Here is a 25,378-nt window from a genome sequence, read left to right as displayed (position 1 = left end):
GGAATTTGGCCATTTATATAAGTTATCTAATTGGTTGGCATACAGTTGTTCATAGTATCCCCTTAGAATCCTTTTCATTCTGTAGGATCAGTAGTATTGTCCCCTCTTTCTTTCCTGATTTTAATAATGTGAGTTTTCTCTATTTTTTTCCTTAGTTAATCTAGCAAAACATATGTCAATTTTATTGGTCATTTCAAAGAAACAACTTTTAGTTTCATTGATTTTCCTCTATTGCTTTAATATTATCTCATTAATTTTCTACTCTAAACATTATTTCCCTCACTCTGCTTGTTTTGGGTTTATTTAGCCCTTTTTCTAGTGTTTTAAGGTAGAGAAAATGAGGTTATTGATTTGAGAACTACTTTCTTAACATAGGCATTTATAGCTATAAATTTTCCTTTAAACATTGCTTTAGTGTCATCCCACAAGTTTTTGTATTTTGTATTTTTTTTTTCACTTATCTCAAAGTATGTCCTAATTTTTCTTGTGATTTCTTCTTTGACCCATTAGTTATTTAGGAATGTGTTCAATTTCCACATATTTGTGACTTTCCAGATTCGTTCTCAGTTATTAATTTCCATTGTAGTTGGTGAACATACTTTGTATGATTTCAGTCCTTTTAAATTTAGACTCATTTTATGGCCTAGCATGTGGTTCATCCTGGAGAGTGTCCCATATCCGTTTGAGAAGCATGTGTATTCTGCTGTTGCTGGGTAGAGTGTTCTCTAGATGTGCTATTAGGTCTGGCTGGTGTCTTCTATTTCTATGTATGTCTGCATTTATTATTGTATGCTCTGTCTGTAAGTTTTGTAGAATTATTATCCCATTTTGCAGATGAGGAAACTTGCTTAGGATCAAAGTAACAGTGCTGAAATTTGAACATAGGTAGTGGGGCTTAGAGGCCATGCTTTTACTTACTCTGAGGAATATTTGATGTAGTTTTCGTGTTACTTGGCATATTAGAAAAAAGCTCTCTTTCCCACCTCCTCAAAATAATTCCATGTTTTCATTACAGTGCTGTTAGGTCTGGCTGGTGTCTCCTATTTTCATTGTTAAACTACTTAAGCCATCCTACTAGCATAACTGTATTTGGTGAGCATGGAATAGCTTTTTATTGAATTTTATTATGATGTGTTGTTTGGGTATACATGAATAGAATAGACTTAGAAATGATTTTGAATTTTTTAAAGTACAGCCCTTGATATTATCCTAAGATACATTTCTCATTTATGAACAGTGTAAATTGGAGTTGTTTGTAAATTACTATTTATAAATATTTTTAAAAGCAGGCCTTAGAGATGTTTTGTTTGGGCTTTGTACTCATTTTATTATTGTGAATCATCTTGATTTGAAGGAAAGGACTAATTGATGGGATTAAGTTCTAGTCCTAATTATGCAGAATTCTTTATTTTTTCTCTTCTTATAACAAAATGGCATAGTAAAACCTCATTTAGAGCTTGTGCTCAAATGCAGTAATATTTTGAAATCATTCTGAACACTTACAATGTACTATGGAAATGTCCCAGGTAGGGAATGTTTCTGAGTTTGTATTTTCAAAGCTAAAGGCACATTTGTGATAATCTGTGAGAGGTGTGCCACTCTTAGCTGTGTGACCCTAAACAAGTTATTTGACCTTTCTGTGTCTCAGTTACTTCATCTGTAGAAGGCAGCGATACCTTTATTGACATCATGAGAGCATTCTGGGGAATCACAAATTAATACGTTCAAAGCACTTAGGATGATGTTTGTTAAATAGTACTTATAAAGAAATGGTCACTACTCTACTGTTGTTATTGTTGTTGTATGTGCCACTGAGGGAAAATATACCAAGTAAACTTTCATATAATGCCAGAAAATAAATTGCGGTTGTTTTTGTTTTGCTTTTTGCTATACAAAATCTGTAATTTAACAAAATCTTAGACTGTTGGAGTTTATCACACTACTTTCATGTTCTCTGCAGAAAATTACAAATGATGGATTAAAAGAATATTTGATTTTTGGTAAGCAATCACAGTCATTACCATTTTTATTTGTTGGTGAAACTTTAGTTTTGGGGGAAAAATTATAAAAATGTGAAAACAGTTACAAAAATGTGCCAGAGAAAGTGGAGTTAGATTTATTTGTCCTAGTGGATCTGTTCCAGAATCCGAGACTCAAATGGTGAGCTGTGATCTCTCCTAAGCACATACCTGTGTTGCGTTAATCAGGGGCCAGAGCTGCCCTGGGATGTGTGTGCAGGAATTAAACAGAATCGTGAAAATCCAAACCGATTAGCTGCATCCTTGCTTGATTTTCAAAGCATGGAAGGATGTCATGTGTTGAAGAACAAAGTTCTTTTTCTCATTTTCCTTTTGCCGCTGCAATTCCCAAGATCTGTGGACCAGCTAGAATTGAGTAGAACCAGGAGCTGACTTGAGGGGCACTGGAGCACTTGCTTAGTGGAGTGATTAGAGAGCCTCTGGCCTGCATTTCCCTTGCGCCCTGAGTACCACTCCCCCATCCCGTGTCCCCATTCATCTTATTTATAACCGTGCTCCAGCCCCCCTTTTCTGTGCCAGCTTCATGTAACATGGCTCTCTGTCTGATTCTCAGTCTCTTCACGGAGGGCCACAGGTTGAGGACCCCTGCTATGACAGGATTCCCGGTGTGTGGATTTCTAGGTCCAGTTCTTCAAGCCTCGATCCCACAAGGCTGGTCTGGAACACGCTGCATTTAGGAGTACATAGTTCACTTGCCCTGACCTTCTGCTCACGCCCCTATCCTGAAGGTCGCCTGTACATGCACATGTGATGGATATCTCTGTGTGCGCACATTGCTGCAGATAAGCCTTGCCTGCCTCATGTTTATTGTTGAGCAGCCTCCTGTAGGAGGCAGGTCTGGGCTCCATCCCAGATTTTTGTTGCTGCAACAGTAGGAAGGCCTCGTTATACATCTTACAACATGGACCCCAAGAACTCCCTCCTTTTCAGTTTCAGGTTATTCTTAACTGATATGGAAGTACTCTTTGTTGCCACCTACTTTATAGAACAACTCAATTTCCTTTGACCACTAGTCATTTGATGAGGACGTGTTAGTTATCTTTGTTTACAAGGCTTGTCAGTCTTTTTGTAGAGTTTCCTTTATCTTAGTTTGATGAGAGTACCATCAGCAAGCACATAATGCAATAGAATTGCTATGTTAGTAAAAGAAAATAAACTTGGCACATTAAATTACGCAGGTAGCACATTAAATTAGGTTATGTGTAATCATGTTGGCAGTTGTCTTGTAGCTCTGATAGAGCTCATAACGTCTTATAATTTAATTCTAGTAAATAAATTTAAATATTTTTAATTGAATATTTTGTAACTGGGGAGACAAGAGCAATACAAATATCTAGCTCATTTTGAAAATGGTTGGGGTAGAGACCTTTTCAGTTTATTACCATAGTTTAGTGTTTCAAGTTGCCACTTCCCTGTCTGTGGATTTTCACGTTTTTGAGGTTTTAAAATCCTTTATCCCAAACCTTTCTAACCACAGCTTAGTTCCTGAGCAGAATAGTAGGTTGCCATCAAGTACAAAACATGTATCATGGAAACATCATCATGGCTCCAGCTTTTAACTTTCCAGAACTCTTTATCAGTTGCTCCCACGTTGAAAATTTGGATAGCGCGGTGCTCGTCTTCCAAAACAAACTTGGGAAACTGAGCCAGAACACACCCTCTGGGAGAGTTTGTTGTAGGAAAAAGGGCATTGAGCATTTTGCAATTTGCAAAACTTTCCAGAAAGTGCTGAACTGCAGAGGTATGAAGAAGTGATGATACTTAAAAGAGAGGGTTAAAACAGACCTCATTTGAAAAGAAATAGGGATTTTTTTTCTTTTGTAGAATGTACTTGCTTTGGGAAGATAGGAAATTAACTCATACTTTGCTCCTCGTTTTACAGACTGTAGACTTTTAAGCTATAGAGCTATGGAGTATGTGTTATGGGTAAGGACACGCTGAAAACTGGTAGGAGCAAACTTCCCTAACTAACTTCTCCATTTATTCTTTAAAGAGCAAGATGTGTTCTCATTTCAGCTGTGGCAATGGGAGGGTGAAGATGAGGGAGGGAAATCCCTAGAACATCCTCTAGTTGTTTGCTAAGGGCTTCCTTTCCTCCTGCAGCGAGCCTGACTTTTTCTGTTGCTAAGTAGAGGAACATAGCCCTTGAGGATGCCGTTGGATAATGGACAGTCTTCAGGAACAGAGGCTTATGTGTTCCTATTATGCTGGAAGAAAACATTCGCTGCACAGAAATGTGACCTGCTCCATGACAAATGAGACCTCAGAGGCTCTGAATTTAGCATGCTACTCTCAGATGCTTAGGCAGAGCCAGCCCTTGGCATGCACAACTGAACTTGGGTATCCAAACAGGTGGCCAGCATTAAAGGACAGAAGGAGCAGAGGTAGGACAGTGTCTCGGAAGGGTATAGTCGGTCACTTCTTTACCCTCAGAGCTCAGCAAGAGGAAGGGCCCCGTGAACTTCTGTCGTGATAATACTGAGTTTCCGAAAACACTCTGTGACTAGCTGTGGTACTTGCTACTTCTCAAGAGTAAAGGTGACCACTCAGAGGCTCAGCTAGTTCCATCTTGTAAAATGAGTCTTAGTCACCAGGTGCCTGCTCCCCGGACAAACTCCTGAGAGGGAAGGAAGATTCCAGGCGAGTTCACATGGGAAGAAATTTCTTGTAGGATAAAAATCTGTGGATCACCCTTCTGTATGAACATCTGCTTTTATTTGGTACATTTATTTTAAAAAGAAGGAAAAAAATCATTATATAATAATATTTCAGTTACCTACACTTAAGTCTTTTTCCCTTGGGAGAAAGGTAAATCAGAAGAATATGTCTTTCAAGGATGTTCAAAGATTGTAACATATTCAGCTCCACTTATGATTAGTGCTCTGTGACCACACATGTGGCTCTGTACAAAGGTGGTTAAGGGGTTTGTATAAACAAGATTTCAATGACTGATATAGACACAATAACCATATGAACTGTGCCGGACTTGCGATTCTTCCATATAGTGGTGTTCAGTGAATGTTTGGTAGTTTCCTGATGGTAGCACTTGGATATCAGAGCTGTTTCTGTACATTTAGTCCTCTGTATACTGAAATAGTCAGACGTACTTTTAAAGTTTAAAATTAAAGTTTAAGATAAATTTTAAAATTATCTGTTTAATAAGAGTCGAAACCCTTTTTAACCAGAAAAAAAATAATCACAGTTCTGTTGTTTGATTATATTTAAATGTTTTTGGCCTCTCTTTAAATCTCATTGGCCAGAATTGAAACCTGTTTGCTTTTATTTTAACTTCAATAGTGGTTTCAATAAAGGCCACCTCTCTGTGTGTCCTGAGAGCTCTTCCTTCCTCTCTGGCTAAGACCGATAAAAGTTGCTTGCAGAATGGCGAAGGGAGCCTCCTCCTCTTCAGCTTTATCAGGGTAATGTTTTGCTCACAGAGTTATTGTGAGAACGAAATGTTATAATATATACCCAAGCCTCTGGTTCACAGAAGATGCTTAACAAATTGTAGTTCCCTTCCTTTCTTGTCTCCCTTTGGAGAATTTAACCTATCAGTTCCTTTTTGCATGCTGGAAAGCAAGTATATTTTACAAAACCAAGAAAATAGACTCTGTGCCTTCCAACCACAAGAGTACCTACCTTTAGCTGTGTTCTAAGAAGCCAGCAGTGTTTGAGTGGTGTTATATAGAGTAGTTGTGTGCCCTATACCTGAATTTCCTTTTTCGAATCGTGAAAATCCTCGTTATTATTTGAATACCATTTTGGGGATTGCTTGTTCTGTAGTATTTTTGTATGTTTCATGTGGATTAGCATTTATATTGGATGAGCATTTGTGGTTCCTTTCAGAATTCTTTACATTTTAGAAATCTGTAAATAATAGGAAGCTACCGCCATTCCCTGAGAAAAAACGATCTGTGTGCAAATAGTAAATCGTGATGTTGTACACCAGAAGCTAATATAGTGCTGTGTCAGTTATACCTCAAATTTTTAAAAAGGAAAGGTCAGAGTGATTTGTCAGATAATTTTATTATTCAAATAAGATAAAAAGCATTAAAAAATAGCAAAGTGCAAGTGTATTCATTTTGATTGACAGTCTCTGAAGCCTTTTTTGTGTTTCCTAAACTGACATTCTCTAAAACATTTGCCCTTCTATTTCGTTTGGGGTTTTGTTTGTTTGTTTGTTCTCCTTAACAATCAGAATAATTTATTTGTATTTTTAAAGAATATTCAAAAAATGTGCTTGTGGCTGGTGCTCACTTTTGATTCTGTGTTTTTCTCTCGGAGCAGTTCAAGATCAGTAATGCCAAAATGCTCGCTCATAAAATTATCCAAGTTCAGGATGTCTTAAACACCGGTCAGGCCTTTTTCTTCCTATTACTGATTCTCGAAATCACAATCTCGCTTCATAATTAGTTTATCATTTTGCCGACTGGAAAGCTGTTGTTTATAACTTAAATTTTCTTCTGTTTTGGCAGAGGTGGTGTTTGTCTGTAGTTTGATTTTGAGATTAAGCAGATGCAAAAGAAATGTTCTCTTGAATGCAAACAGTACGATAGTTTTGACATATCTCGTTGAAATATTTCAAAAGCTCAGTTGTACCAGGTAAAACTGGTGAATGGCATCCCAACCTGGAGCATCCTTGCTTGCCCACACTTGAACAACCTGGCAATTGTGAGCTAGAAATTAGGTCACAGAAGGTGAGTATGTATTTGCTGAGGGTAGGATGAGGAGCGGAGAGCTGGCTGCCGCTCCAGAGTGTGACAGGCCCTGTTCTTCTCTCTCACCACGTGCTCTCTGATGTCCTGAGAACTTTGAACAGATCGCGAGTGTGTGTCCCATATAGTTTTATAATACAAAAGTATTAAAGTAAAGAGGAAGAGGAGGAGAAGGAGAACAAGTCTGATCGCCAGCATGAGATCACAAATGTAAACCTGCAGGTGCTGGCTGCAGTTCCACCGCAGCACGTCCTTCTTTATACCTGCATTTTTCCGCCTTTGTTTAAATATTCAACCTGTCCAACCTGTTTGGGGTGAACAAGCTGGTGCTAGCAAACGTCTAAACGTGCCCACTCACTGTCAACGTTTTTCTGATTTGTTAAGGAAGGTGATTAGCAATAAAATCTGCCCCCACTCCTCTACTAAACAATGAACCAGCAGCACAGAAACCTTAGCATATGTATGTGTCACACTGGAACCCACTTGGGTGTGTGTGCGCACCCGTGGGCCTTTCTCCTTTGCTTCCTCCAAGACTCTGGGTTGATGGAGAGCCTGTTGGCCTTCAGTGAGGAGGGATTTCGTATTTCCTTAAACCAGAGATTCAGTTGCATAATTAGTTCATTGGTATGTGGTGTCAGCACTTAATTCTTATTCTTTACGCTTATATAACCCAGCTCACTCAAGAGGATCGTTCTAATTCTACAGGTGGGAAAATTGAGGTCTGCAACGTTATGTGGTTCAGCTAAGATCAGAAGCAAATCTTGGACCCTTCTTCCTGAGCACCTTCTCTTTCTGGGTTCCTGTTGTTAGAACAGCATACTTCTCTTTCTGCAACAGTATTTGATGATGTTGTCATCTGTGGCAAGCAGAGGCCATGCGTACCATATTCATCCCATTTTAGATAAAAGCAGGGGCTCTGTTGCCTAGTTGGTTTTTTCAGGTGACATTTCTCTTTAGATTAATTTTCATTCTCTTTCAAATCAGAGATGAAATGATCTTGGTACCCTGTTCCTTCTCAGCTATTTTTTACAGCCTCTAAATAATATAAAATGGTGTCCCCATAGGGGTGATGACTTTCTTTTTCATGGTGTTCCATCTCTGCTTCCACCGCCCACACCTTCCATTTCCCTCTTTGGCGTGGCAGGCCATCTCAAAGGGCCTGGCCTAAGCATTTTTTGTTCCTTTTTTGGAACAAGTGTCTGAGGAGCAGCAAACAGTGACTTGGCACCACCTTATTATGGAGATAATCATCTCTTCCTCTTCTGCAAGAAGAAAGAGGATGTGAATAACTAGCTTCTGCCATCTTAAGAAAGCTAAAGCAAATTCCCTCAGAGTTGAAGTGTTAAAAGGTCTTGGTGACTTGAGCATTTTTATTCTACCATGAAGTTTAGGCTTAGGGATTGGCTTGACTGTAGTTTTTTAGTCATTTGCCACAGAAGGGCATTCTCCAGCCGTAGGGGTGGTGATTGTTTCCTTCAGAGGTAATGGCTTGAGCTGATGAGGCCCTTTTGGGAATGTCAACTTCACATGGGCTCCGTCACCTAAGACTGTGAGTGCCAGAGTCCTGGGACAGGGCCGGCTCTGAGTATGTGATCAGTCTCCTGGCCTATATGGGAAATTTGAAGAAATGGAAGGAGTACAGTGTGGGGAAAGAGAAGAATCCATTTCAACATGGTGGCTGCCCTAAAATAGCTAAAAGAAAGTGAACTTTCTACTTATCATTTCTCCGGATTAACACAGGGAAGGTCCAGGCAGGCCAGTAGCAGCTTTGCATGAATGAGAAGGTGCTCATTGGGTAAGAGAGAGGTCAACTCATCCAACCTCTGAGGCCTTTCAATTGTCTTTTAAGAATCTATTTTATATGGAAATATGTGCTATGTATTTTTGTGGATATATACAGGTGTCCAGGGAGCCAAGTAATATATGGAGAATGTTATAACAAATAAAAATTCATTTTAACAAAACAAGAGCAGGCAAAGGAAAAATTATACAAAGGGTTTTGGGTATACTAATTCAAAGACATGGCAGTTAGGAACAGATCTAGAATCAAGGTTTTGTACAGGTTGATATTTATTGACATGGGCCGCCTGCCAAGCTCCCTGTACTGTTTGAAAGTCAGGAAAGGAGGAAGGAGCTTTAAAATGAGCGGTGAAGGGTCCTCCGTTTTCGAAGTAGACAAGCAATTGGAAAACATTGTACCTCAATTCCGTTTCAAGGTCAGCGGCTTCCAGTATCAATGTGGAAATGTAGAGGGGAGGAATGCAACAGCCAAAAGGTTATCTTTCTCCTACCTGAAGTGTGGCTGGAAGATTGGGAACATTAAGGAAGAAATATTCTTTAGGAGTCATCCTCCCAGCCTTGTCCATCAATGAGTCAGTGTTTGTACCAAGGTCTTACCCAAGACCAAGATGGAGAGGGAATTGCCTTCTCAAACATGACAAAGGAGACAGGAGCTGATGGGACAGGAGAGCAGAAGTGGGGATCCATCCAGAACTGCACCCTTGAGTTGAGGTTGGAGAGCAGCTCTGGGCTGAGGAGTGTTAAGAGATAGCGCAAATGCAATTGTTAATGAGTAATGTGAAACTGAATCCCAGGCACACCTCTACTTTGAATTAAGATTCTTTAACTTTTCATGCACTTTAGATTTATGGCTCCATAGAGTGTCTGGCTACAGTCAACAAAGCTACAGTCAACCACCCTTATCTTTAGCTCCTGAGTGGAGGCAGAGGCAGCAGGAGTAAACTTGAGTGTTATTACTAAGGTGCAAAGCTTCCCTTAGCCTATGTTAGTCACAGTGCTGGCGTCAGAGGTCATGGAATCTTACTGGCTCCTGGTGCGGTAGGCACAGGATCTCAGCATTTCACTAAGTGCATTTCAAGAGCTCTGGGGACAGCTTGGCCAAGGTGTTCCCACAGCCAGCATGCAGACAGCAGAGACGCCTCTCTCAGGTTTGCACTTCATGCGAGGCTGACTTCTATCTACATCTTTATGGGAGTGCTGTCTCCTTGGTCAGCAAGGCTACTTACACTATTGTCCAACCTTCCTCCGCACCCGGGCACAGCTGGTGTGACCTGCCTTCTGGATAAGCATGACTGAACCTTAACAACACCCGAATTACTAGAAGGTACCTTTGAGCGCAAAGGTGGAGCCACACTGGGAATGGCTTGGTTGATACCATGCCATCCTTTCCCTACCCCCACTCCCACCCCCAAGTCCATCTCCATCCTCTGTCTTCACTCCCCATCCCCTTATTTGCTGGCACAAGACTTGGTTGACATTACAGGTGTCACTCACAGCTCCCCACCCTTAAACTCCCCCTCAAAACATACACACATCTTTCTGGAGGCTTACTTTTTTTTGGCCCAAAACATAGGTTGTAGAGCTGCGATGCTTCTAAATCTCACTCATTCCCTCTTTGTTTATCACAAGGCTTTATTGGAAAAGCAAAGCTAATACAGAGTACAGGTAGGGGTGGAGATGTATCTATAATCAGGCCGTAAAATCCTGTTGGAGCCTGTTGACTTCAGTTTGGCCGCCTGGAGGCCTGAGTGGTGCTGTGTGCTATTTGTGTATAGTTTGTGTCCTTTGTCCTGAAAGAATGACCTTTCTTATAATGCTATTCACTTGGAGGATCAAATAATTCAGCTCTTAGATTTATGAAACCTATGAGGAAATTAAGACTGAAAAGTTAGCAAATACTGGAATAATCTAGATCTCACTTGAGCTTTGACCTTCACACGTAAGTTAGATTTGGGAAAATTTGAAGAATGGTTGAAACTTGCCTTGACATCTTCTACTAGATGATCCTTTAAATTGAGAGTTTTCCAAATGATTTTATCCCAAATATTTTATGAATGTTAAACATCACAACGTTTTTTGTTAGGTATTTATACTGCTCAATTTGCGCAGGGACTGCTGGTATGTTGTCAAGTGAGCCTGGGAGAGGTTTAATGTTTACATCCAAAAAAAAAGGTCATTGTCTTAGATAGTTAACTAGACCCACAAACAGTATGAAGGGTTAGAATTTCCCTGTGATCCAATGACTCTCACACTTGACCTGGCATGAGTATCATCACCTGGAAGGCATATGGAAACCCAGAGTGCAGGGGCCAGGCCTGAGAACTCGCATTTGATTTGTAATGGGTTCCCCGGCTGATGCCAGTGCTGCTCATCAGAGGACCACAGTTTGAAAATCAGTACTCTGGAAGACTGATAGTATTCTCCTGAGAATTTTACAGATGTAGAAACTGAAGCTGAGGTCACCTAAATAATTTGAGGAGTCTCCATGGTTACTAGATGGTAAAACTAGAATGTAGCTTCTAACATGTCTCACACCTCCGAGGCTACCCCAAGACTTCATTGGCATCATATGGTCTATCTCCTATACCATCTTCCACTAAAATTTGCTTTTTCATCTATCCCCATTCCTGCTTGCTTCTCAGAGCAAGCCAGTGCTTGAATGGTTGAGTTTACCTCCATTTCCAAATCTGCATATTTACATACCTAAGAAAAGTCAGCAGAGGGTTCCTGTATTTGGAACTGGAACCAATGAAGTTCAGGAAGGAAAGGAGGGATGTGCTTTAGAAATGGGTCTGTCTCCTTTGCCTGCTTTACTAGATTGGCATGCAGCTCTTATACAAAGTGTATTTGTTTTGGCTCTGGTATATTCTATATTCTTGCAGATAACCCACCCTAGCTACAATGGATCTTTTCACATTTTAGAAAATGACTGATTATATTTACAGGAGGAAATAAATATCCATCCCAAAATTCAAAGTAGACTCCTATCAAGTGCTTAAAAGTACTCAGATTTAGACTTTTTTCCTAGTTTAAGAAACATCTGCAATATTTGTTTTGGTTCATTACTGTAAAAGCCCCTCCTGGTGTTATGAATGAGAGAAAACTACTTGACTCCTGAAAGAGTTCTGATAAAATTCCTTTCTAAGACCACGGTGTGGCAGGATTTCTATATTAATGTGGCATGCCTCCAAAAGAAAATTCTAGAGTTTTATGCTAAAAGCAGTCACTTATTTTGACTTTAATTTCTCTCTACTATAAATGTAGATGTGTTTGAATGCCTGAACACAGATTAATTCCAATAGAGAAAAACTTAGCATGTGTCCTCATTTGGGGTGTTTTTCATTAAAGTCTCTTCAGTATAGCGCTATTTATAGTCTCTTATCAAGTTTGCTAGCATTAAACCCTAGTAAATTATAAGATGTCTTGGAAACTGAAGACATATGTTGTAATACGGCAAGTATAACAGGTTTTCTGCATATACTTCATCCTTCCTTTCATTCAGTGATTCAGCAAATACTTATTCATTTCATTTGTTTTCATCCATTCAACCATTTGGCAGGTATTTATTGACTACCTACTATGTGCTGCCAGGGACTAGTGCAGAGAACAGGGGAGAGAGGATTCTTTCTGTAATGGAACTTGTTTTCAATTGAGGCCGAGGGAAAGTCCAACAAGTAAATACACGATATTTGCAATTACTACTGTGTGCTGTAAAGAAAGTAAAAAAAACGTAGACTCGTGAGCATCTGCAAGAGTGGGGTAGGCCACTTGACGAGAAACATGAATGCCAGGTGCCAGCCCTCAAAAGTCTGGTGGAGCAGCCCGAGGGTCGGACTAGTTGGAAAGGTTTGAAGAACCCAGAGAGAGCTAGTATGTCTAAAAAGGCTGTGGGATTGGGTTTGGGTGCTAACAAACGAGGTCAGAAAAATAGGCCGAGACCAAATTTCCTTCTACGAATGGTACTGTCAGAGGCATTTAAACAGAGGAGTGGTATGATTTGATCCATGTTTTAGAAGCTTACTCTGCCTGCTGTGTAGAGAGTGGACAGTAGGAGGGCAAAGAAGAAAAGCAAGGTGGTGAGTTTAAAATATTAAGACCAACTGGTTGAAAATTCTGTGGTTAGTGTTATTGCACTGTATCCATCTGTGAATTGTGATACATCAATACCTATACATAAATCTTTGCACATTCTTCCAATTATTATTCTTTGAGACAAATTCCTAGAAGTGCAATTGATGAGATAAGAGAGTGTACATATTTAAAATTTGGTCCCTCTTGCTCAGCCACTTTGCAGAAGGGCTATTATTATTACCAGTTTTCACTCCTGTCAATAATGTGTTAAGAGTTCCAGTACATGTGTTGTGGTGATACTGCAAGGGTAACATATTCTGCACGTATTTCATTCATGTATCCATTCATCTCTCTAGTCAATGATTCAACAAATATTTATTCACCCACTTAGCCTTTTGGCAGATATTTATTGACCACCTACTAGGTGTCACCAGGGACTAGTGAAGAGAACAAGAGAGATACTTCACCACACCGACATTGCATATTTCTCATCCTTGCCAATCTGAGAGGTATGAAAGGTGTTAACTGTTTAGGGTACAGAATGGAGGAGACGTGGCTCGATAGTTTGAATGAAGAAATCATGGGGATCTTAGTAGGAATGGAGGGTGCAATGTTGCCATTACATACTCAGAAAGATATTCCAGCTCTGTTTACACAGCCTCTGGAGGTGGTGGGCCCAGTCCTGTGGCTTTCATTCAGACTACATCCAAATTGATGTTCACTTCTGATCCAGCATTTTATGAAGGACATTTACAAACTGGAGCGTAATCCCAGGTTAGTAGTGATTGGTATAATTCAGTGGACTTGGGCCTAGTTGAAGGAGCTGGAGTATTGTTTTAATGAAATGCAGTCATCTTCCTGAACTACTGGAAGAGCTGTCACATAAAAGAGAATATAGAATGATTCTGTGTTGTCCCCCAGGACAGGTAGACTTTAAAGGAAGAATGGAATTTTTGACTCAACATGGGGAAGATGGTTTTAGTAATTAGCACTGTTAAAAATGGAGAAGTCCTTGTGGCTGGAAGTATTCAAGCAGACTAAACGATGGTCTCTCCAGTGTGCTGTGGAGAGGACTTTCTGTGCTGAGTGGGAGATTGGATGGCATCTCAGCTTCCTCCCAGTTTTGAGGCTTGTTGTAATTTATTGATTCTTAAGATACCTGGAAGTTAGATGAATTAGCCCTTGAAATAAAACCTAAGACAAAAACAGACCCAGGCTTTCTAAAGAAGAGGAATAGAATTCTCTCCTCCCCACCAGCCCTCTTCTCTGTTTTGGTAACATTCCGTGGGAAGAAGGCCATGACTGGCTCATCATGGTGACTCGCCCCACTTCCTGTGAGCATTTAGAAGGAAATGGACAGCTAAGATTGCCGTTCCTGCTATCAGAGGCCAGGGAAGAAAAGTAGGGGTCATGGTGGGGAGAATCTTTTAACTATAGATCTCACCCGACTTCAGAAATTACTGGAGCTTCCAACTCTGGCAGTTCAGCTATTGACTGAATTAAGTTCTTAAATGAGCCTGCAGCTGTTGGTCACCATGTAGCTGAAAGGAAAGATTGGCAACACCCCATGTCTTGGTCAGGAACTGGAGGTTTAACCCTAGAATGGAACATTGCTTGGGCTTCAAACCTGGGGCTCTAGCTGGGCTCAGTAGGAAATTTGGAGTGGGTGGATGTGTTCAGCAGCCTTGTACTTGCCACCAGGCCCTTGAGTGAGACTGCTTTGACCTGGTCTCCTCTCCCTGCCTTTGGTAGTTCACAGTTCAGGGGAAGCCCCAGTTTTTCAGAATAAGACAGGCAGGACTGGAGGTGGGGAATGTTCTGTGACTGACCTTGGGCCCTTCACTCCCTGATGAAACTTGGTTATTGGTTTTGTACCAACTGCTAGACCTTAGGCCGGCCACAGTTACTCGGAAAGGAAGTGTTCAGGTTCAGGTTCAAGCCGTAAGATTGTAGCCCGTGATCTAAAGGCTTGGCCTGAAAAGGTATTTTTTAAATTGATTTTGAGTGATTTATTGAAAGGATGGTTTTGGTACTAATTTACATCCCTTAGTATTATCATACTTCCTCAATTCTTACATGCTGTGAAAAAAAAAATTTTTTTTTTTTACATTTCTAAAGTTGGAATGTCCCTCCAAATGCTGAAAATAAGTGATGGTCTCCTTAAATCACCTTAGACTTGAGCAGGTACTTAGAAAAGCACTGTTTATTTCCATGAACTTTCCCGAGGCTTTAAGTAACCAAAAACTAGTAACAAAGCTTCCTTCCCTAATAATCGAAGTGAAGAACTCTGTGGACGTGGGCATGATGGTTGTGATTCTTTTCCATTCTCTCCCACTGTGTGTTTCTGTTCCACCATACTGATTCCCACTAAGGAAGCAGAGGTTTGGCCTGAGCCTCCTTCCCTGAGGCCCATTTCCTCAAAAGTTAGGCCACATCCAACCTGCTGACAGATGGTTGGGCTGGTGCTCTTTGGGCAGGGGGCTAATGTGGGGTCCCCTCCACATTCTAGAGTATGTCTGTAGAACCAGAACAAGAGCAGTCAGCGTCTTACTTCCACATGCTCAGAAAAACACGGGTATCGCAGGACAGGGGTTACGTGAGGGAAAGGTGTTATCTTAGCAATGTCATTGACGCCAGTGGCCTGAGAGCCTGAATTGTTGCTACTCCTGGTAAGTATGACAGGGTGGTTTATGAAAACTTTGCTGTCTTTTTCTATTCCTAAGAACTTCTCCATTATGATAATCTTTTCTAAAAGAGCTATTTATAAAAAGCTATGGCTACATTCCTACTTCTGGCACAGTTTAACCCTGGTCAAAGATGATGATGATGGTGGTGATGATTGTCGTTAGGAAACCTCGACCTTTTACGTCACAAAGTAAGGAAATTGAGACTATTTTTTTGTAATGTCATTCTTTCCCTGTAGGTCTTGGGACCTTGTTAGGATGTTTGTTTTAGAACTTGATAAAGTTAGATTACTTAAATCAGGTCACCATAAAACCCTCTTTATAATACGTATATATGTATACAAATTGTATGTATATGTGCTACTTACTTATATGTGTATTCCTAGTCCCGTAGATGTCAGGGTCGCAACATGTAATTAACTCACTTCATTGTCCTAGCTACTCTCATGATCTGTTAATCCATGTAATACCATGAACAACATGGAAAGGCTTTCAGGACTTAATAAGCACTCCAGATATTTGCTCTGTCACCACTTCTCACATTTACCCCTAACATGCTTCAGAAGGCAGAAGAGAGAGAACATACACTAACTGGTACATGGAGGTGTGAGTTCCAGGGGGCAAATACAAAGTAATTACTTGGTTAATTACTTGGTTAGCTTCTAGGAATTCTTTATGGAAGAATATTTTGTCTGCATTAGAACTGGTCATCAGATAGTTTGTTTTCATCTCATTAGTGCCAGTGAAGTTCACGAATGTCTCTCAATAGGTAACAAGGCATTAAGCAACATTTTTTGGATAGCCCTTGCAAGAGCTTCAAGAGGGGTTCAGGTTATAAGGTTTTAAAAAGACAGAAGTCGCTGTATAAATTATACTCCCTATCTCTTAAGAAAATTTACCAATCCCTAATGATAAAATATAGAAAATTCCAAATAAACCAATTCAGTTTTTTGCTAAATCACATTGTGTTTGTGTGTGTGTGTGTGTGTGTGTTTGTGCTCTCCAGACATATGAAGATTCATGAAAAGGACCCTAACAGTGCTACAACTGCAGCACCTCCATCCCCACTGAAACGTAGGCGGCTATCATCCAAAAGGAAACTGAGTCATGATGCTGAGTCGGAGAAAGAAGACCCAGCACCTGCTAAAAAGGTCCTTTCTGCTCCCAACACAGATGCGCCTAACCACAGGACTTGTGGCAGAAATACCTCTAGTCTTTATTTTCGCAGTTTGGGGACCTGGCAGACATCCATCCTAAGCTTTTAACTTTTGTTTTTTCACACTGTTTTGTAAAGTGTCTGCAGAAAAACGTACCTTTGCGCTTCCTCTGTGGAGCCTCCTCGCTGAGCCCACTGATGAAATGTAGAGCTTGCTCCACTGTTTGGTGCTTTTTTTATTTTTTCAGCTAGAATGGAAGTTTCATAAGTGTTAGGGACTCTTTTGTCCTCTTTTATTCCCAGTGCCTGTCAGATGCTAGGTGCTCTTATAAATATTTGTTGAATGAATGAGTGGGTTGAGGGTGAATAGAAGGATAGGTGGACGGATGGATGGTAGAATTCAGCAAGTATTGTTATATGAATAAAGGACTGGTCAGTAGCATTTTTAATACCTAGGAGGGAGGCATCCTTTTCTCTTTAGATAGCCTCTGGATTTCATGTTGTCTTCAGAAGCAAACTCATGTGGGAGGCCTCTTTCATGACTTCACTTTTTTTTTTTCCCCCTAAGATGGTGGAAGATGGGAAGTCAGGTGACCTGGAAAAGAAAGCTGATGAAGTTTTTCACTGCCCAGTATGTTTCAAGGAGTTTGTTTGCAAGTATGGACTGGAGACCCACATGGAGACCCACTCAGATAACCCACTAAGGTAGGAGAAAGGGTGGAATGTACCTGTCCCCTGGAAGCTCTTTTCCATTCCTGTTTGTTCTGGCATATGACACATCCTTATTTCCCATTACTCCACACTCAGCTGAAATGACTTGGATATGATGACGTTAGTAAGGCCTTTCAGAATGGTGTGTGGTGTGGGGAAGAAGTAGGGCTGAAGGGTGTGAGAGAAGGCGGCTGTAGCCACAGGATGTGTTTACTGAGGTTCAGTCTGCTTCCTTCACTCTCAACGAGGCCCCTGAAACCATCACCACGAGCTCCTGGTGCATGGGGAGTCTCCTCTCACAGGGGGCTTTTGGGCAGCAGACACATTGTCTTCACAAAAGGTGTTGCAACCCACATGATTGTTAGCTGTGCATGAGTTTGTAATAAGGACACGAAAGGCATACCAGCTGTCCGTGGGTGTTTGGACTGGACTGGACTGGTAGCACAGAACACTAAGAACGCATTTTGGGATAAGTCCAAGTTCTATTTTGCGTAAGACATTCAACCTAAAGTAAAGCCCATCACAGAAGAACAGTGATAGGTAGGTGCTCGTTCTGCTGGTCTAGCTTCAATTTTAGGACTCTACTGGTTTTAGTTTTTCTGATCCTCAGCCTCCCCAGGCAGAAAACGTAGATGGTAATGTGACTTTCCAGCAAAGTGTGGGGTTCTGAGGGGCAGGGTACTCAGCTTTCTTTCTCTATCTTCTCTGAGAACTTTTTCATCAGGCAGAAAGTCCTGTGTTCTTAGCTTGGAACCTCTTCCTGCAGAACTGCCACTTTTAAAATCTATGCCATAGTTTTTAAGCACTGAAAAGAACAGCGCCATCGGGGAATCTCTGGTACAGTACAAAGCTGGAAAGTAGCATGTCTGCCAGGGTCACCTAGGGCAGAAGCGAGCACTTACATGGCTGCAGCTTGGGTTTCAGAAGACGGCTTGGGAGGGTAGAAATCTGGACATCTGTGTGTGTGACTCACCGGTATATGGACCACATTTCCTTCCTGAAGACACGTGTTTGGTTGCGACTTAGGAGTGAAAAGGTCTGAGCAAGCCGAAGAGAGAAGACGTTCATGTTGGATGGGGGGAGCCTAATTGTATAGTAACTTAAAGCCATGTCAGATATCATAATCCTTAATCATTATTAGCTTGACCTTTCTCCATTAAAGGGAAAAAGGATTTATGAAGAGTTTTAACCACTGAGCAATTGAAGTGCTATAAAATGTCTTTACATAACTCCCCCGTCTGAGGAAGTTGCACGATGTGTGGGAGCGAGCATGGACCTGTTGTCCAGACCCCTGGATCCCAGTTTCATCTCTGCTCACTTGGGACTTCGACCAGCTGCATATGAACCTCGAAGGAGAGCTGGACCAGATAACCTCTGTGTTCCCTTTCAGGCCTTAAATTCTGTGATTCCAAAACCTGTCTCCAAACAGTTGTTCTTCTGTCTACCAAGAAAAAGCATTTAGCTCTTCTTTGTATAGGGCCTATAGTTCTGTGAGATTTACGAACTTGTCTTCATGGTTTCATTAATGTCCACAGCATCTCCAGGATGTGGGCTTGTGGTGGGTGATGAATATTAAATAGTTCTCTAGACTGAGGACCTGAGCAAAACAGAGGTGAAGTTACCAGATGAGCTTCACATGGCCAGTCACGGACAAAGGCAAGGATAGCGCATAGGACCCCCAACTCCCATTTCTGCCAAACAGCCTCTGACCGAATACTGCAAAGTAAACACACTGCTCCCTCCTATGTTTTATTTCACATCATACTTTATTCTGTGCTCAGATATCATTAAGAACTACCCATTTGCCCCCTTTCAGATAATTCTATCCTACAGGGAAAATAACTTGACTCTCCAGAGAGATTTCTGGGTAACTGCAGCCTCCACAACACCGTGTATAGCAGTGGGAGATGAAAGTCTCAAGTCTCCCCTTCTTAAATGCTAGCCTGGACATGGGTATGGATTCTTCTGGAGCAGGGCCTTCTGGACGAGCACCTACTCCGGAGACAGGCTGGGCTTGCTACCCAGGGTGGATTGAGATAGGAATTGCACTGACACTGGTTGTTCCTTTCTGCACAGTTTGGTGGTTAATTCACTTATCATTATCATGACTCCAAGGCCACCAGAGTAGTCAACAGGCTATGAATCTGAAACTTAAGTCCTGCCTGTTTTCCTTGCCTACTCTGTAGTTTGGTGAGGGGTTGACTGGAGAGTTTTTGTTGCCTGGCAGCCTTCCCTCTCACTGGAGCCCCTGGACCATGCACCCAACAGTGCCTGGCAGTGGCCATTAAGAAGGGGTTGCCTTGTGTCCATTGTGGGGAACAAGCAGGCCGTCCCCTGTCTAGTGGCTTTTGCTAGGTGGGGTGGGGCTTATGTCTAGAAACCAAAAGGAGTTGATTACAGAACATAGTTAATTTCCCTTTTCTCCTTTCTGCTCTGCTGTTCCACATAATAGCCTGCTATCAGAGGGAGGCCATTGGGGCAGGCAGGAGCCGGCAGGGCCCAGCCAGGCAATGAACTGTGACAGGAGCTAGTGGGAGAAACTGCTTGTTAACCCAGAGCTAAAATAGACACCATCTCCATTTGCAAACCCCAAAGGCAGCAGAACCACAGTGGGATGGACGCTACCAGTTTAAACAGAAAGTTTGTAACTCAAAACAGCTGTTGGCTTCTCTCTCTCCTGCCATTACACCCCCACCCCCAAAGCTGGCAAGGTGCCTGTTGTTCTTAACAAAAAGTATTGGAAATCCAAACTTGTATAAATGCTGAAGCCGATCTCCATTCTCTTGTGTTTTAAATTAATGAAGTATCAGCATACAGCAAAAAGAAGACACGAAGCTGCTTGTACTGATTCTTGTTCTTGGTATCCGTTATTGCTTGCACCCTGGCATGACCAGAGATAAATCAGCCCCTCTGGACAGCTCCCCAGACAAGGAGAAACACAGGGCTTATTGAGAACTGGCATTTGGAATTGGAGGTGACAGACAAGAGTGTTCAGCGAGCAGGTGGATGCAAAGAGGACATCCCTATGCGAGGATATTTCAGGGTGTTGAATGTCTTCCTTGGTTATAAGAATAGAACAGAGTAACAGGCCGTACACTGCTGCGAGTAAAGTTAGCTGAGAGGGAAGTCCAGGTCAGCACTGACGAGTACAAGTAGGATGAGAGCCATGTGTATCATTTTAAATTTTCTAGTAGCTACTTAAGAAACAGGTGAAATCGATCATGCTTTGTTGATTATACCAGTATGTTCCAAATATAATGTCAGCATAGACATGGTATAAAAATTGTCAGTGATACGTTTTACATTCTTGTTTACATACTAAGTCTTTGCAATCCAGGGTGTGTGGTTTGATCACAGGCCATCTCAGTTTGAACAGGTGTATCTCAAGTGCTCAGCAGCTCACCATACAAGTGCAGGTCTAACACAAGGCCACCTATGGCAGAGAGGGTGCCAAGGCAGCGGCTTTGCTTCGGAAGCCCCTGGCCTTATGTATGAATGGCTTCTCTCAGGCTGACCAGGGCAGAATGGCCAGAATGGCAGCTGGTCACCGTGGCAATATAGCTGCAGCTGGGGGCAAAATTTGGCAAAAGCTGTATAATCTTACATGGTTTCTTGATTAAAGGAGATAGGGTAATAAATAATTTTTAAATTACTTTAGTTAAAATGGACCCAGGAAATGATTGAATGCTTATTATGTGTCAGGCATTTGACCAGACTTGAGGAAAAAAATGGTGACATTGGAGATAGGGCCCTTTATGGACCAGTAAGAAAACAAGTAAAGGAGTGGTTATAAAACAAAGCAAAGGGGTGGGGGGTCCCTTTATGGCCAAGGGGTGCATGGGAGCCTATTGTCCAAACAGAGGGAGCCTGATCTGGCGGCTGGGGTGAAGCTTTCCTCAGCACTTTACATCAGATGTCATGGGGCGCTTCACTGCATTTCCTCCAGTAGAGGCCATCCTCGCTCTGATCAAATTATTGATTTTGTCTGTGAGGTGATTTTAAATTTTAACGTGATGCTCTTAAATCTATGCCAGAAATTAGTATGTGGGGAACCCAAGTGGGCTCTGACAGGCATGGCTGTGTGAGGGGAGGTTAAGTGCTGCTGCAGGCGTGGAGGGTAAGCTGGGGGCCACCCCTCATGTTGGTAGCAGAAAGAGGTACCAGAACCTTTCATCTGGATTCTTGAGTGTTCAGCTCCCTTTACTGTATCCCCCACCTCACACATACACCCATCACCTGCAGGAAGACCCTCAAACTAATTAACATGGCATTGATCCCATGCTTGTTAAGTGCCATTCTAAAAATAGGGAAAGAGTATAACAAAATATTTGTCAGCATCTTGTATTCAAGAGTCTCAGGGGTCTGAGACTCGGCCAGGTGGAAGTAGATTTAAAAGGATGCTGGTGGCTGAGGGTGGAAGGCAGGACATTCCTTCCTCCCCCTTCTGCCCCCACTTCCCAGCGGGCCTGGAAGCTGGAGGCACCTTTTTCAGGACTGCCCTCTCTCTGCCCTGCCCAAGGGGCCTCTGTGACTTGGGCTTACCCCAGCCACCTTCTACCCCGCCCCCACCGCCACTGTTGTGAAGTCCCTAGACCTGCCCTGGCTTCACGCCACACTGGTTTGGTTGAACAGTCTGAGCAGGGTGTGCAGGGTGGTGGATTCCTGGGTGTGGGGAGGGCAGGCTGCCACCCGCTGCTGGCCAGAGCCCTGTCACAGGGCCCGCACTGTTGCTCCCAGCAACTGGGAGAGATTAGTGCAGCTGTTGGATGTCAGTTCTCGGCTGGGACAGGGCTAGAGGGGAGGGTGGGCTCAAGGAGAGAGGAATGTCTGAATTGGGCAGGGCTCCGAGGAGAGGTTGTTTGTACTTAGCCCTTCTTGCCTCCGGAGACAGAGCAGGAAAAATGAAGCATGAAATCCCTTTAAAAAAGGAATGTCAGTCTCTTGATTAAAACACTATAATGAGCAAGAAATCCAGTATCTCAGGGAGGTGGTGAGGGTCGAGCAGCAGCTTTCTCAGCATGATATTTCACAGGTTCTGATGACGGGCTGGGCTTCATGCTAAGAAAGGCTCCCAGTTGAGCCCCTGTCCAGTGTCCAGGCATTAAGAATGTGGTATGAGTTATAGAAGGAGCTGGGCATCTGCAAATAACTGTCCTCTGAATGGACAGCTTAGCAGTGTAGCAGGGAGTTAAGCCACTGGCTGCATCCCAACTGCCTGGCAGCTCCACGGCCTCAGGCAAGTTGAGACTTGGTTTCCCCATCTGGGAAATGGATTTGAAGATTCTTGTGAGGATGAAGGGAGCAATTCACAGTCCTTAACAAGAGCTAAATGAATACTATTATTTGGAATGTGTCCTTTTTAATATTTTAAGGCTTGCAACATTTATAGTTACGGTTATAGTTATGGTTTTGTGCCATTCTTTGGGTGCCCCATTCCAATGAAACTGAGAAGTCAAATTCTTCCCAGGTTTCTCCCAGGTACTATATACTTGACAGGGAACATGAAAGCAGGTTGTCCTTTAGTCTTTATTGTTATAAAAAGCCACTTTTATGTAGTTTTGCTTTTGTAACAATTGGGAAACTGACTGACTATTTAAATTTGGTTTGAGTCCTGTCTACCAAATTTTGTAGTCCGCCTGTGTTGAAAGCCAGATATTTAGAAGCTTGAAGAGACTTGATACCTTTAAGTAAGAGAACCACCATCATTTTCCTTAGATTGTTGGGGAAACCTGAGATTCTAAAGAAATGTGTTTCCTGATGTTTGAAATTTGCCAAAGCATTCTTTTGAAAATATGTTTAGCATAGGAAAAAAATTATTTTTGCCCTTGATGGGGTCATCTGAAGTCCCTTAACCTGCCATGATGGTAGAATTGATAGAATGATGTAAAAGTAAGCCACCCAAGCTTTTATCGTTTTGGGCTACTCTGAGCTGTTTTTGTTGACTTCAGGGTTTTCATCTTGTTCTGGAGAGTTAAGGTCACCAGATGAATAAAATATTATGGTAGCAAGCACTGGGGAGGAGCTAATCCCATAATTGTTTAGCCACAAGTTTAAAAAAAAAAAAAAAAAAAAAAGCTTTTGGTGGCCTTGTTTTCCATTTCTGTAAATCCCATTGCTGATAAATTTGCCTCCCGGCCTGACTCTTTAATCTTTTATGTATCTACATGCTTTCCTTTCACTTCAGCATCTTTGGGAAGGTGGTTTGGGAAACATGCTTCAGTCAGTGGTTATCAGGGCTGATACCTTAAATGGTGACAGTTTTTTTTCAGATAAGTGCCATCAAAACTGCTGACTACTTCAGGCTTCTTATACCCTTACTCTGTACACAGAACGCCAATACCATAATAGCACATCACATTGCATTTCTACCCCAGCCCAAAATTGTGCGCAGTTTTCTTTAAAAAAAAAAAAAGAAAAGACTGCGGTGCCCTGCCTCATTAGACAATCTATAGTACATGTCAGTTCTCAATTCAATGACTTTAAATTTTAACTTTTTTTTTTCAAGACTAGTAGATCTGACTATTAACAAGAACATCATTCATTTATTGTAAAATCCTTTGAGAATTGAAAGGACAAACCCTCAGCTAAGGAGAGTATTTCCTTACCCAATGGGAGCTGGCTTGTTCTAGCCCTTACTTTGCTGTGGCAGCCAGAGGCAGAGATTGAACACTGGCTGGCAGGTTGGGTCTCTCTCTGTGCCTTCAGAACCAAGAGCAGTTTGCTGTTGTAGAAGTCAGACTTCTATGACCGTGTCAGTAATGCATTCTTTTCCAACGCTGCCAATCTCAAGGCCGTTGCTGGTGTGCTGTGGGATTTGGTCATGTGTTTGATTTCCAGAAGAGAAAGGACAAGAAGGGTAAAAGTATGTGTTGCAGGCTCTCTGTGGTGCCTCCCTCCAGCCCCCAGTGTCGGCTTCCTCCATTCCTGTCATCTGTCTGTTTGTATACCAGGGGCCACAGTGAAAGCTGGGCTAACCCCTCTGCATGCTGCCAGGAGCCATTTCCCTGCCCTTGGACCCCTGCCTCAATCCTCTCCTGTATGTGCTACACACCTACTCATGCCCCTTCAGTGACATTACAAGTGGTACTAAGGGAGGGAGAGAGAGAGAGAGGAGATAAGCTGCAGGCAGCTGTTTTTCCCCTCTGCTGCTCGAGAGAGCTCTGACTTGTGTGCTCCCAAAACTATAGCTCCTCCCTTCCCACCCACCCCTAACAGAGCTGCTGGAGCCCCTGCCCCAGTTTTAGGAACCACCATGACAGAGCGGCCCTACGAGAGATAGAACCCATGGTTCAGGGGCTAGGATGTCACATGTAGTGGAGTGGGGAATGCTAAAATCTACTCCAGTATCCTAAATTAAGTTTTCTTACTCTGTTATAGCAGAATTTGCTAACATGTGCTGAAATATAGGTGTTTTCTGGGTGAAATAGGCTCTGGTGAACTGCCTTGAGGTACAGAAAAACTATTTCTTTGAGCAAAATGATTTAGCATTCACATACCAGTGATAATCCTTTTGTAACTTGAAGACGGGCTGAATGCCTACATTAGCATGCATCCCTGTGTTTCATATGTATCTCACCTTTATTTAAATTGTCTTTTGCAGTTTTACACTGATGAATTTTTATTTTCCTTAGAGTAACCTATTTCCATATGTGATTTAAGAAAGCAAGCAGGTTTTGTTTTTAGAACTAGATGGGGTTCTATTAGTTTGTTTAAATCCTATAGCTAGATAGATACACTTTCTCCCAAATGTATTTGTTACTGACAGCGAAGTTTCCATTTGGAAAAGTTACCCTCAGTTTCCCAACATAGGGCCATCTATGTTGCCATAAAGTCAGAAAGCAGCCTCTTGGGTTTGTAAAATTTCCCTCTGGCACATCGTCAGAATCACTTTGCAAAATGAAATTGTCCTACAGTGCTCCCCTCTTCTGTGACTCTAAGTACAGTTACAACACAAGTACAGTTCTGCTCCATCAAAATATTTTGCAACCATGTTTACGAGTTCCTGGCAGAGTTGAGAGTCCCCCAAACTGGGGTAAGGGGAGAATAGTAGGGACCACTTGACCAGTGGCTGTGGCCTTAATGAAGACTGACAGGCCCAAGCAAGGTTAGAACGGTGCCTGTGCCAGCTCTGCATCTAGCAGCATCGCTTACAGATGTACAGTGACCTTCATTGTCCTTGAAGAGCCTCTTAAAAACAAAGTT

General features: G+C 42.1%; 1 protein-coding gene across 7 annotated transcripts in view; it reads left to right on the top strand.

Annotated features, from left to right (window-relative positions):
- RREB1 (ras responsive element binding protein 1) overlaps nt 1-25,378 on the top strand; it is a 125,773-nt gene that overhangs the window by 72,202 nt on the left and 28,193 nt on the right. For all 7 annotated transcript variants that reach the window (XM_039869396.1, XM_039869400.1, XM_039869398.1 and 4 more), the window contains 2 exons: nt 16,316-16,460; nt 17,034-17,170. In XM_039869396.1, the coding sequence (XP_039725330.1) occupies nt 16,316-16,460; nt 17,034-17,170 (282 nt within the window). The remainder of the gene's footprint in view (nt 1-16,315; nt 16,461-17,033; nt 17,171-25,378) is intronic.

Source organism: Pteropus medius, unplaced genomic scaffold (genome assembly GCF_902729225.1).
Source record: "Pteropus medius unplaced genomic scaffold, Ma_sr-lr_union100, whole genome shotgun sequence".
NCBI lineage: Eukaryota > Metazoa > Chordata > Mammalia > Chiroptera > Pteropodidae > Pteropus > Pteropus medius.
Note: the sequence above shows the minus strand (reverse complement) of the source record. Positions and strands in the feature narration are given on the sequence as shown.